The sequence below is a fragment of the Trichechus manatus genome, unplaced genomic scaffold (genome assembly GCF_000243295.1).
Source record: "Trichechus manatus latirostris isolate Lorelei unplaced genomic scaffold, TriManLat1.0 scaffold00070, whole genome shotgun sequence".
Taxonomy (NCBI): Eukaryota; Metazoa; Chordata; class Mammalia; order Sirenia; family Trichechidae; genus Trichechus; species Trichechus manatus.
In genome coordinates, this window is record NW_004444006.1 from 6,616,124 (window position 1) to 6,628,133 (window position 12,010).

The following is a 12,010-nucleotide window of genomic DNA, read 5'->3' on the forward strand; positions in this document are numbered from 1 at the left end:
CATAGCCAAAGTTACACCATTTCAAAAGTTTCCACATGTACAGTTCAGTGACATCAATTACATTCTTCCAGTTGTGCTGCTATTCTCACTATCCTTTTCCAAATTATTCCATCACCATTATCTTCAACTCGCTGCCCCCTAGGCTTCCCATCAAGCCTTTTGAGTTGCTGTTGTCAGTTTGATCTTATTATGCTTTTTTTTGGTGGCATTGATGGTTTCTTTGTTCCGCTTACTTTTCTGTACTGAGTTCTTTTTGTTTATGGATTTTCTTTTCATTTCCTTCGTTGTTAATTTTGTTTTTACTGAGTCTTTATGGTTTTCTTCATTTTTATTTTGGTAAGTAGGTTTATTAATTTTCTTTGTGGTCACCCTGAAATTTACTTTTATCTTCCTAAGTTTAAAACAGTCAATTATATCTTGATATTGCCTTGACTTCCTTTATATATGGAAATTCTGTAACTATACCATGTATTCCTCCCTTTTTATTTTGAAGTTGTCATCATTTACAGATTGATGTCTCTGCTTCCCTGTTTTCAGTCTTGTAGCTTTATTTCATTTTTTGAGAATTCTTTATTTGAGTTGGTATCTGGGTGATGCTGTCATGTGTCTTAATCTCAGGTTGTTGTTTGATGTTGTTGATTCTCTGCCCGAAGACTCCTTTTAATATTTCTTGTAAGTTTGGTCTGCTTTTTACAAATTCCCTTAATTTCTGTTTATCTGGAAATGTCCCAATTTTGCCATCATATTTGAGAGACAGTTTTGCTGGATATATAATTCTTGGTTGGCAGTATTTTTCTTTCAAGGTGTTATATATGTCATCCCAAAGCTTTCTTGCCAGCATAGTTTCTGCCGAGAAATCAGAGCTTAGTATTACTGGTTCCCCTTTGTAGGTGATAGTTCATTTTTCCCACACTGTTCTCAGGATTCTTTCTTTGTCTTTGGTTTTGAAAAGTTTGATTTTGATTTGTCTTGGTGACTTTCTTTTGGGATCTATCTTGTATGGGGTTTGTTGAGCTTCTTGGATGGCTATCTTCTTGTCTTTTATGATATTAGGGAAATTTTCTACTAGCAAATCTTTAAAAATTCTCTGTGTGGTTTTTCGTGTTTTGTTTTTTTGTCTCCTGTTCTGGAATTCTGATCATACATAAATTATCCTCTTAATAGTGTCCTATATAACTCTTAGGCTTTCTTCATTTTTCATCATTCTTTTTTCTGATTGTTCCTCAAACAAATTAGTGTCAAGGGATTTGTCCTCTGTTTCACTGATTCTATCTTCCATTGATTCAGTTCTCCTCCAATGACCTTCCACTGAGTTACCTATTTCTGAAATTTTATTGTTAATCTTTTGGATTTCTAGTTGCTGTTTTTGTATGGTTTCTAATTGTCTATTTATTTTGTCATTTTGTTCTTGGATTGTTTTCCTGAATTCTAGAATTTTGTATGGTTTTCCTTGGTCTCTTAGAGGATGCTATATATGAGTCTTTTGAATTCCTTATCAGGTGGTTCCATTACCATTTCTTCCTCACGAAGATTTTCTAACCCTTTATTTTGGTCACTGACTTGAGGCATCTTGTCTTGCTTCTTCATGTGATTTGATATTGTGTCTGTTGTCTCCGAGGCATTAATGTGTTATTGTATTGATTGATTGATTGAATATTTGTTTGCTGCACCCTGATTTTTTTTTATTTTGATATATTGGTGCAGGCGTACTACATTGGTTGCTAGTCTAGCTGCACTAGAGCACTCACTCTCTGACTCTGGGTTGGGCAGGGGCTGACAATGTGGGTGCAGGTCTCTGTTTGCTGGTTGTGCAGGGCTGCTGAGGACAGGCTGGATGGGCATTGGCTGCCATTTGTCGTCAGTCCAGTGGTGTGGGAGCGAGCGATGGCACTCGCTGAGTGGGCGGGGCAGCAGGTATGGTGTATGGCTCTTTTGATATGCCATTGGATTCTGTTTGCTTGTATTTTTTTGAGGATTTTTATATGTATATTCATAAGAGTTCTTGGCCTGTAATTTTCTTTTCTTGTGGTGTCTGTCTGGTTTGGGTATCAGGGTTATATTTGCTTCATAGAATGAATTAGGAATTATTACTTCTCTATCATTTGCAAAAGTTTAAACAGTATTCATGCCAATTCTTCTCTAAATGTTTGGTAAAATTCCCCAGTGAAGCCATCTGGTCCAAGACTTTTTGTTGTTGTTGGGAGTTTTTTGATCACTGATTCAATTTCTTCACTTGTTATGGGTCTATTGAGACATTCCATATCCTGTTGAGTCAGTTTGGGTAGGTTGTGTGCTTCTAAGAATTTATCCATTTGATCTAGGTTATCCAGGTTGTTGCCGTAATTTTGTTCATAATATTCTGTCATAATTCTCTTTATTTCTGTCAGGTAAGTTGTAATGTCTCTTCCTTCATTTCTTATTTTGCTAGTTACCATCTTTTCTCTTTCTTTCTTTGTCAGTCTAGCTAAAGGTTTGTCAATTTTACTGATCTTTTCAAAGAGCCATCTTCTGGTTTTATTGACTTTTTTATTGATTTCTGTTTTTGATTTTTAAATTTTATTTCTGTTCTGATCTTTGTTATTTCCTTTCTTGTGGTAGAGTTAGGCTTAGTTTGTTCTTCTCTTTCTAGTCCCTAGAGTTGTCGAGTTAGGCTGTTGATTTGAGATCTTCCTTCTTTTTTCATGTAGGCATTTATTGCTATAAACTTCTCTGTGAGTACTGCCTTCACTGCATCCCATAAGTTTTGATATGTTGTGCTTTCATTTTCATTTGACTCTAAGAAATTTGTGATTTCCCTTTTGATTTCTTCCTTGACCCATTGGTAGTTTAATGTGTGTTGTTTAATTTCCTTATGTTTGTATATTTTCCAGTTTTTTTTTTTTTTCTTTCATTGATATCTAGCTTCACTCCATTGTGGTCAGAGAAAATACTTTGTATGATTTTAATATTTTTTAATTTATTGAGGCTTGCTTTGTGACCTGGCATGTGGTCTACTCTGGAGAATGATCCATGTGTACTGGAATAGAAAGTGTATTGTGCTGTTGTTGGGTGGAGTGTTCTATATATGTCTGTTAAGTCTAGTTGGTTTACAGTGTAATCCAGGTCCTCTGTTTCCTTCTTGATCTTCTTTCTAGATGTTCTGTTCAATATTGAAAGTGGTGTATTGAAGTCTCCAACCATGATCGTAGTGCTATCTATTTCTCCCTTCAATTCTATCAGTGTTTGCTTTATATGCTCCCTTCAATTCTATCAGTGTTTGCTTTATATATTTAGGCGCTCCAGTGTTGGGTGCATATATATTTATGATTGTTAAATCTTCCTGATGAATTAACCCTTTTATCACTATATAATGTCCATTTTTATCTCTTCTAACAGATTTTGTCTTAAAGTCTACTTTGATAGTGAAATTGCCACCCCAGCTCTCTTTTGGTTAGTATTTGTGTGGGATATTTTTCCATCCTCTCACTTTTAACCTGTTTGTGTCCTTGGGTCTAAAGTCATCAGCTGCTAACCAAAATGTCAGTGGTTCAAACCCACCAGTGGCTCCGCAGGAGACAGATGTGGTAGTCTGCTTCTGTAAAGATTTACAGCCTTGAAAACCCTATGGGATCGCTGTGAGTTGGAATTGACTCAATGGCTGTGGGTTTTTTGGGTTTGAAATAATAATAATGTTTTGATGCACATTGCAAAGTAGCGCCCATTTGTTATTATGGACTATTGTATGTACCTCGACTTTTTAATATAATAGGATTTACAGGAGTTGGTCCGTAACTACAGGTTGTATGTAAGTCAGACATTTGTAACCTGGGAACTGCTTCCATATCATTCCATTGCCTTCTAGACTCCAATGTTTCTGTGGAGACAACCACATTTAATCTTATTAGAGATACTTTATATGTGACTATTGGCTTCTTTCTCACTGCTTTCAGGATTCTCTCTTTATCCTTACTTTTTCAGAGCCAGCTATGATGTGTCTCATTGTAGCTCTCTTTGAGTTTATCATGCTTGGGGTTCTTTGAGATTCTTGGATTTGCAGGTTCATGTCCTTCGTCAGATTGGGGTAATCGTCTGTCATTATTTCTTCATATATTCTTTCTGTTTCTCTCCCTCACCTCCTTCTGGAATCCCTATGATGTGTATACTAGGTCTCTTGTTGTTATCCCATAATTCCATTAAACTGTGCTCAGCCTTCTTGAGCCTTTGTTCTTGTTGCACTTCAGTCTCTGTAATTTTGACTATATTATCCTCTAATTCACTGATTCTTTCTTTTGCCTGATTAAATCTGTTGTTAAATCCTTCAGTCGTGTTTCTCATTTCAGTTATTATCCCCTTCAGTTGCAATATTTCTATTTGGTTTCTTTTTATCTCATTTTTAGGTCTTCATTTTGTTCTTGCATTGTTTTCCTTATTTCTTTTAGATCTTTGTCTGCGTTTTCCCTTAACTCTTCAATTAAGTTTAACGTTGTTGTATTATATTCTTCCTTTTTTTTTTTTAATTTGGTCTTCCACAGATGCACTTTCACTCCCTTCATTATGTTTATTTGGATGAGCCATTGTTTCTCGTTGTGTGTCTTGTGATTTTTTTGTTGGGGCATTGGAATTTTCGAGGTTGTTAACTTTCTTAGTTCTCCTCAGTATTTGATGTTTTTGCCAACACTACTTTCTACACAAAATTTTTAGGCAGGCAGAGCCTTCAGCCTTTGCTTACCGTTTCCTCCCCCTCTGTGATAGCTCCTTCTCTCTCCCTGGTTTAATTAGGATTCAGAAGTTCCATATTTCAGTTTTCAAATTTCCATGTCTCCCAAACACACCAGAGAACATGCTGTGGTCAGTCTGTCCTCTAGCGGGTGCCACCATTCAGGCAAGATATTGCACTCTAATAAGTCTATCCATTAGGGGGCATGGTCTTCTCTCTCTGGTTATTACTCCCTTCCCTTCTCTGTTTCTGCAACCACGTTTTCAGTCTGAAAACCCACAACCATCGCGTCCCCTTTAGGGCTAGATATTGCCCTCCAGTTTTGTCCAAGCCTTCCTTCCCTTCTCTGTGGGGGCTGCTTATATCTGAGTTGGCATTCAGGGGAAACATAGGCCAACTTTCCTCCCTTTCTGGAGGAGGAGGAGCTGGCACTCCCCAGATGGACCTCCGAGAGAGCTGTCTTGTTGTTTTCAGAGCCCCAGTAGCCCTGTGGTGGTTGGCTGAACAGTCTCCATTTAGGTGACCCACCTGTTGGCTCCACTGCAGGGGATCTTCTGTAGGAGTTCTTATCAATCCAGCAGCGAACAGTTACTGGGTAGGAATGGGACTGGCACACTTCATACTGACCCCAGGGAGGTCTGCCTTGTTGCTATCAGAGCCCCCTCCTCCCCTCACTAGTATGTTGGCTGTGGATGTAGACTCCATTCAGGATGACTGTTTCCTAACACACAGCTGCCTCAGTCATCAGTCCTTAGCACCGATGGAAAGGGGGGTAGACAGACCCAAACAGACACCCAGGGAGGTCTGTCTTGTTGGTTTCAGAGGCCTGAACTATGGGGTATGCAGGGAGGCAGATAGAGTGCTGACGATGGAAGCAGACTCCATTGCAGGGGCCTTCTGTAGCAAATCACAGTAGCCTTGCAGCTGACAGTGTCCAGGTGGGTGAGGTGCTGGCATGCTCCAACTGGACCCCCAGGGAGGTCTGCCCTGCCTTGTTGATTTTAGAGCAAAAACTTGGGGTCCTATCTCTTTGTGCAGGCAGAGGGTGTGGTGGTTAGGGAAGCAGGCTCTTTTGCTGGGGTTGCTTCTCCAGTTCACAGTAACTGGTGGCCTGTGTGACTGGGGGGATGGTCAGGGACAGTGGGAGAAGTGATTTTCCCACCATATGTGACTCATTGTTGATTTGTTGATTCTTGCCTGTCTGCAATTCTCCGCTGCTGTCCTCTACTCACTCCCCAGTTCAGAGTCCCTCAAGGCCAATCACCGTTTCCTTGTATTTCTTGTGGTGTTTGTGGGACGGGGTCGTAACGATGGTCTGTTTATGCCGTCACATTCCCAGAATCCTCCGTAGGGTTTTCAATAGCTGATTTTTCAGAAGTAGATCACTAGACCTTTCTTCCGAGTTGCCTCTGGGTGGATTAAAACCTCCAACCTTTTGGTTAGCAGCTGAGCATGTTAACCATTTGTACCACCCAGTGACACTATATATACATATAGTGTAGTTCTATTTATGTTTAACACACATAAACACACATTTCAGTATATCTGTAGATAAAACCCATTGCTGTCGATTTGATTCTGACTCGTAGCAACCCTATAGGAGAGAGTAGAACTGCCCCATGAGGTTTTCAAGGAGCGACTGGTGGATTTGAACTGCCAGCCTTTTGGTTAGCAGCCATAGCTCTGAACCACTGCGCCACCAGGGCTCCATAGATAGGTAGGTAGGTAGATAGATGGATACCTGGAAGATATGTACTAAGCTGATAACAGTGATTACTTCTGGAGAGGAGACTAGAATTTTGGCAGAGGTCAGACATCAGGGGGACCTGGCCTTTATACATGTTACAGTGAAACCTATGAGAGCTAGAACTCAGCGGGACTGCCTTGTTTTTTTGGGTCCCACAAGTTTTCCTCCTTTGACAGGGTGAAGTCCTACCACTTTTCTAACACTCGTTTTGATGGAAAACATTTCAGTTTTCCTTCTCTGATAGGCTTCTGCCTTACACAAGTTTCAGCTTTTGCAAGTTTTACTGTGTCTGGCGTATTGTTTACAAGATATATTCCTGTGTTGATGTCACAGGACCAGGCATCATTGTGTTCTTAGTTATATATAAGGTTGCCATGAGTCGGAGTTAACTTGACAGCAGCTAACTATCTGTCTGTCTATCTATCTATCCGTGTGTTAATTGTATAAATAAAAATAAGCATAAGGTGTATACACACAAATGTTATTGAACAGTTTAAATGTGCAGTGTAACTATAAAAGCAATGAGATTGATTTTTACTGGTTATACTAAAGTAGCTTGTACATTGGTTGGAAAACAGCTCTGTGGATCCTAGTGGTCCAGTCCCCAGCTGATCATAGGGATGGTGCAGGACCAGGCAGCTGTTAGTTCTGTTGTGCTTAGGGTTGCCGTGAATCAGGGTCGACTTGATGGCATGTAACAACAACAAAGTACCTCTGCTTCTTTATGTCAGTCCAATACTTGTCTAGGGCTTGCATATAATCTTTTTGGCTGCCAACCAATCATTCAACCAGTTTCCTTTTACCTTTTTTCATCTATAAGAATAGTAAGAAATCTGTTCATTGGATTTTCCCTGTCTTGGATACAACCAAACTTCATTTCCTAGAATTCTGTTTAATGAAATGCATGCAGAAATGCAATTGCTGTTGAATAGATAGTTTTGAATGTTCTAAATATAATATTTGTGCAGCTCTTTACAGTTTACTTATTTTATCTTATTCAATCTTTCCAACAACCTAGTGAGTTAAGTATTATTGTTAATTGTTCACATAGATAAAGAAACTGTTTGGGGGTCTCTGAGACCACCCCTAGTTTCGATGATTTGATAGGAGGATTCCCAGGAGTCAGCATATTGTCATACTCACAGCTAGGATTTACTACAGCGCAAAGATACAAAGCAAAATCAGCGAAGGGAAAAGGTACATGGAACAAAGTCCGGAGGAAACTAGGTGCAAGCTTCCAAGAGTTCTATCCTGCTGGAGTCACACAGGAAGCACTTAATTCCGCCAGCAACAAATTGTGACAACACGTATAAAATGTTGTCTACCAGGGAAGCTTTCCAGAGCTGAGGAGCCCAGGGTTTTTACCAGGGGTCAGTCATACAGACACCCTCTACCTACACATACCAAAATACCAGATGCCCAGAAGGAAAGATGTTTAGGATAAATAATTTTGTTTGCACAGTTTAGGCACAGTAAGTCACTCTTACCAGTTAGGGAATGGTGGAAACCCTACCAAAATGTAAGCTCCCAGACATGAGCCAAGGGCCAATGTTGCAAGCAGACCTTTCTAAGGAGAGCAGTCTCAGGCCTGCTATGTTAACTCTTTTCTGCACAGAAATTAAAGCTTAAAGAGATGAAATGACTTTCCCTAAGATATTTAGCTGGTAAATGGTGGGGTCAAGATTCAAGCCCAGGCCTTTTGATTCTAAGTCCATACTTTTTCCACTACCTAACTTTAATCTCCATCAAATCAAGAACAAATGTTTTTAGTGTACGACTGAAGTGGTAAAATTCAGTGTATAATCCCTTGAGACATGGAATATTGAAGCAATTTTCTTCCTTGCCTTGTAATTCTTTCTCTCTGACCTATAACCTTCCTAGGATAACATAAAAAGTCTAGAATTGGAAGTCATCAATCTTCAAAAGGAAAAGGAAGAATTGGTACTTGAACTTCAGACAGCAAAGAAGGATGTCAATCAAGCCAAGTAAGAATGAAGTCAATAAATATTATTTCAAGTCCCTATTAATGTGTGAGGAGCTACAGAGGCAACAGAGAAGTAGAGATCCATTTCCTGCCCCCAAGATATTTAAACCTACTTGTGGAGAAGAGACATAAACACAAGAAAAGTTAAGTAATTGAGATTTTAAGTAACATCTCAGGATGACAGTAGAAGAAATGCTGTAACAGCACATGATTAATAGCCAAATAAATTTCTTAGGCAGCAATTGCCTTAAGAGCAGGCTGACATGATCAAGGAAGGCTTTATAAAAAGTTAGCATTTGAGCTGAGTTTTGAAAGAGTATCAGACCTACCGGACAGCAACAGTTTCCTTGTCCTTTCACTGATGGTAAATTAGCTTGTGAATAGACTAACTATCCAGGGTAGTGATTGGGAAATAAATCTAGCCATCCCTTAGTTAAGAATAAAACTAAGACAGACAACCAGAACATCCTACTCTGCCTAAGACCTCTGTCTTCTTTTTACTCAGTGACTCCATTATATCTCTCTGTTGAGTCTGAAGCTCATTTCTTAAAAGTTATATTGCATATTTAATTTCCATCTCAGACTTGTGTAATAATTATCAGAATTATTTCTTACAGCTAAAGTGAAGTGAAATGCCTTCAAAAAACCAACTTTTGACATAGGAGTGGTGGTGTGGGGTGTGTATTGAGGCAGTTGGCTTGTTACATACTCAAAAATCTTCTTGTTTTATTCTTTGTATTAAGCTCCCATTTTTGAGACAATTTTTGTTGTTTGGGTGGTATCTGGTCACCTATTTTATATATGTCAGAGTTGCGAACTGGGAGTCTAGTATTATATCAGGCTTTGCACTTGGGAGCCTGCACTCCTGCAGCATCTGTGTTTAGGTTGAGTGAGCGTCGCCGCAAACGTCTCCAGGAGCTGGAGGGTCAAATAGCTGATCTGAAGAAGAAACTGAGTGAACAGTCCAAACTTCTGAAGCTGAAGGAATCCACAGAGCATACTGTCTCTAAACTGAACCAGGAGATACGGGTAATAAACTGTCATCTTTGCATTTACCTCATTGGAAATTATAAACATAGGTGTTCCACTTAGAATTATACTGCAGAGGTGTTTTCAAGTGAGGAAAAAATAGGCAGGGCCATCATTTCAAGTGTGTGAGTCTCCACAAATGTCTGTTTTGCAGGACATTCTGCTGATATGACAGAATCTAAATAACAAAACCCTGCTTTGACATTCAGTTTAATGTTAGACTCTCTGAAACCAAAGGACAAAGACATCTCAGTATTTACTGGTGATATCCTGACCACCTTACATGATAATGTAAAATAATTTCTTAAGATAGTAGCAAGGTGACAGACCCCTAAAAAAAAAGAAGTAATTTTTCAGTTATTGAATGTTCAACTTCTGGCATTTGCAAAGTGTTGGTTACAGGCCGCTTGTACTGAGACCCCTAGAATACAATAGTTGCTAGGTAGATTTGTCATTGGGGCTTAGTGCATACTTCCTAACATCTTGCCCCTTGAAATTTCATTTATATATAATGAATTTAGGGCTAGATTTAGCTTATATGTATATTTTTTCTTTTATTTATTCAGAGTGTTCATTTGTGTAGTCTATACTTTGAAACTCTCTGTAAGGCAAGCATGGCAAGGGGTATTGGATGCCTAATCATAAAATCTGTTGGTGGCCTTCTCAGCTTAGCTCTGGGTTTTTTCTCCTCTTCATGGTAAGTCTGTCCATCTTCATACCAGCCTAGAATAAAGAACAGATGACTAACATGTACTGATTTTGTTTTTTACAGGTGATGAAAAACCAGCGAGTGCAGTTAATGCGTCAGATGAAAGAGGATGCTGAGAAGTTTAGACAGTGGAAGCAACAAAAAGACAAAGAAGTAATCCAGTTAAAAGAACGTGTAAGTATCGAAAACTCCTCAAAGGCCTAGGTAATAAACCCTTCTCTGGGCTGACTAACAACATTAAAGCTTCTCTTCAAACAACTGGTCTCCAAAAGATATATTCATGAATTTAACAGCTGTTTATTAAATGTTTACTATGTGCAAGGTAGGAGCCCTGGTGGTGCAGTGGTAAGAGTTCAGCTGCTAACCAAAAGGTTGGCCGTTCAAATCAACCAGCCGATCCTTGGAAACCCTGTAGGGCAGTTCTACTCTGTCCTATAAGGTTGCTATGAGTCGGAATCGACTCGAGAAAAGCAGGTTTGGTTTTGGGTTTATGTGCAAGGTACTATCAGCTAGGTATCATGGGAAATAGAAAATGTGTAGTATATGAGCTCTGCCCTTGAAAAATGTCTTGCCTAAAGGGGAAGGTAAGCCGTGAGCACAGATTTCCCCACTACAATGAATAAAAAGATTTGGGGTTTAAGAATGGTATAAAATACCTAAGTAATTAAGAGAAAGGAATGCACAATTTCAGTTAGAGTGAAAAGATGATAGCTGAACAGCACCTGAATAATAGGGGGGATTTTGATAGAGATAAATATAGGTATTCCAGACAGAAGAAACACCAGGAGCAAAGACACAGAGACCACAACTTTCTAGGCATGTTCAAGGAACGGCAAATGGTCCAGGTAGAACGAAGGATAGTAGAAGATTCAGTTCGAAAGGCAAGTTGAAGCTAGATTGTTAAAGGTCCAAGAAGTTTGAACTTTATTTTGTTACAAGCATAAAATTTTTAAGTTTTTGAGAAATGAAGTGATATCAGCAAAATACTCGTTAAGGAAGATACATCTGGGAGCAATGTGTAAAACAACTTGAAGTATAGAGAAACCGGAGGCCAGACATCAAATTAAGAAGATACTGTGTAATCCAGAAAAGTAGTAAAGGCCTGAATTAGCATGGGTAATGGTTTTCCAGGAAAGCACACTGAAAAGAACATTGATTTGAGAAAATGGTACAAGAATCAGCCAGAACGTGATGTGTTGGGGCAAGAAGACAGGAAAGGAAAAGCGCTTTTCTGGATGATGGCATGAGGAGCTTCTTGGACCCTCTTCCCAGTGATAAAAGGAGTCCTGGTGGTGTAGTGGTTAAGCACTCATCTGCTAACTGAAAGTTCAGCAATTTGAACCCACCAGCCACTCTGCAAGAGAAAGATGTGGAGGTCTGCTTCCGTAAAAAGCTTTATAGCCTTGGAAAACCTATTAGGGCAGTTCTTCTCTGTCCTATAGGGTCACTATGAGTCAGAATTGACTCGACGGCAGTAGGTTTGGTTTTTGGTTTGGTTCTCCCCAGCAAAACAACCACAAGTCGTGAACTTTATAAAAACAACTATTAATGTCTCTGGCCAAAAAAATAATGTCTCTGTAAATGGAAAACAACAAGTGTTGGTGAGGTTGTGGAGAAACTCATCAATTGCTGGTGGGAATGTAAAATGGTACAGCCACCTTGGAAAATTGTGGCGGTTCCTCAAAAAGTTGAACATAGAATTACCCTATGACCCAGCAATCCCAGTCCTAGGCATATACTTAGAGAAGATGGTCTCACTTATATGAAATAAGTGAATATATAGAAACCAAAGATTACTAATGGTTAACAAGGGTGGGAGGGAGGGGGAAAGGAGGAGTTTTTGTT

The 12,010-nt window shown here is 39.3% G+C and overlaps 1 protein-coding gene across 1 annotated transcript in view; it reads left to right on the forward strand.

The window, feature by feature from the left end:
- The window catches only part of LOC101355970 (chromosome-associated kinesin KIF4A), a 102,198-nt gene that overhangs the window by 34,873 nt on the left and 55,315 nt on the right, over window positions 1-12,010 (forward strand). The window contains exons 9-11 of the mRNA XM_023734663.1: window positions 8,325-8,428; window positions 9,312-9,456; window positions 10,229-10,339. Of these exons, the coding sequence (XP_023590431.1) occupies window positions 8,325-8,428; window positions 9,312-9,456; window positions 10,229-10,339 (360 nt within the window). The remainder of the gene's footprint in view (window positions 1-8,324; window positions 8,429-9,311; window positions 9,457-10,228; window positions 10,340-12,010) is intronic.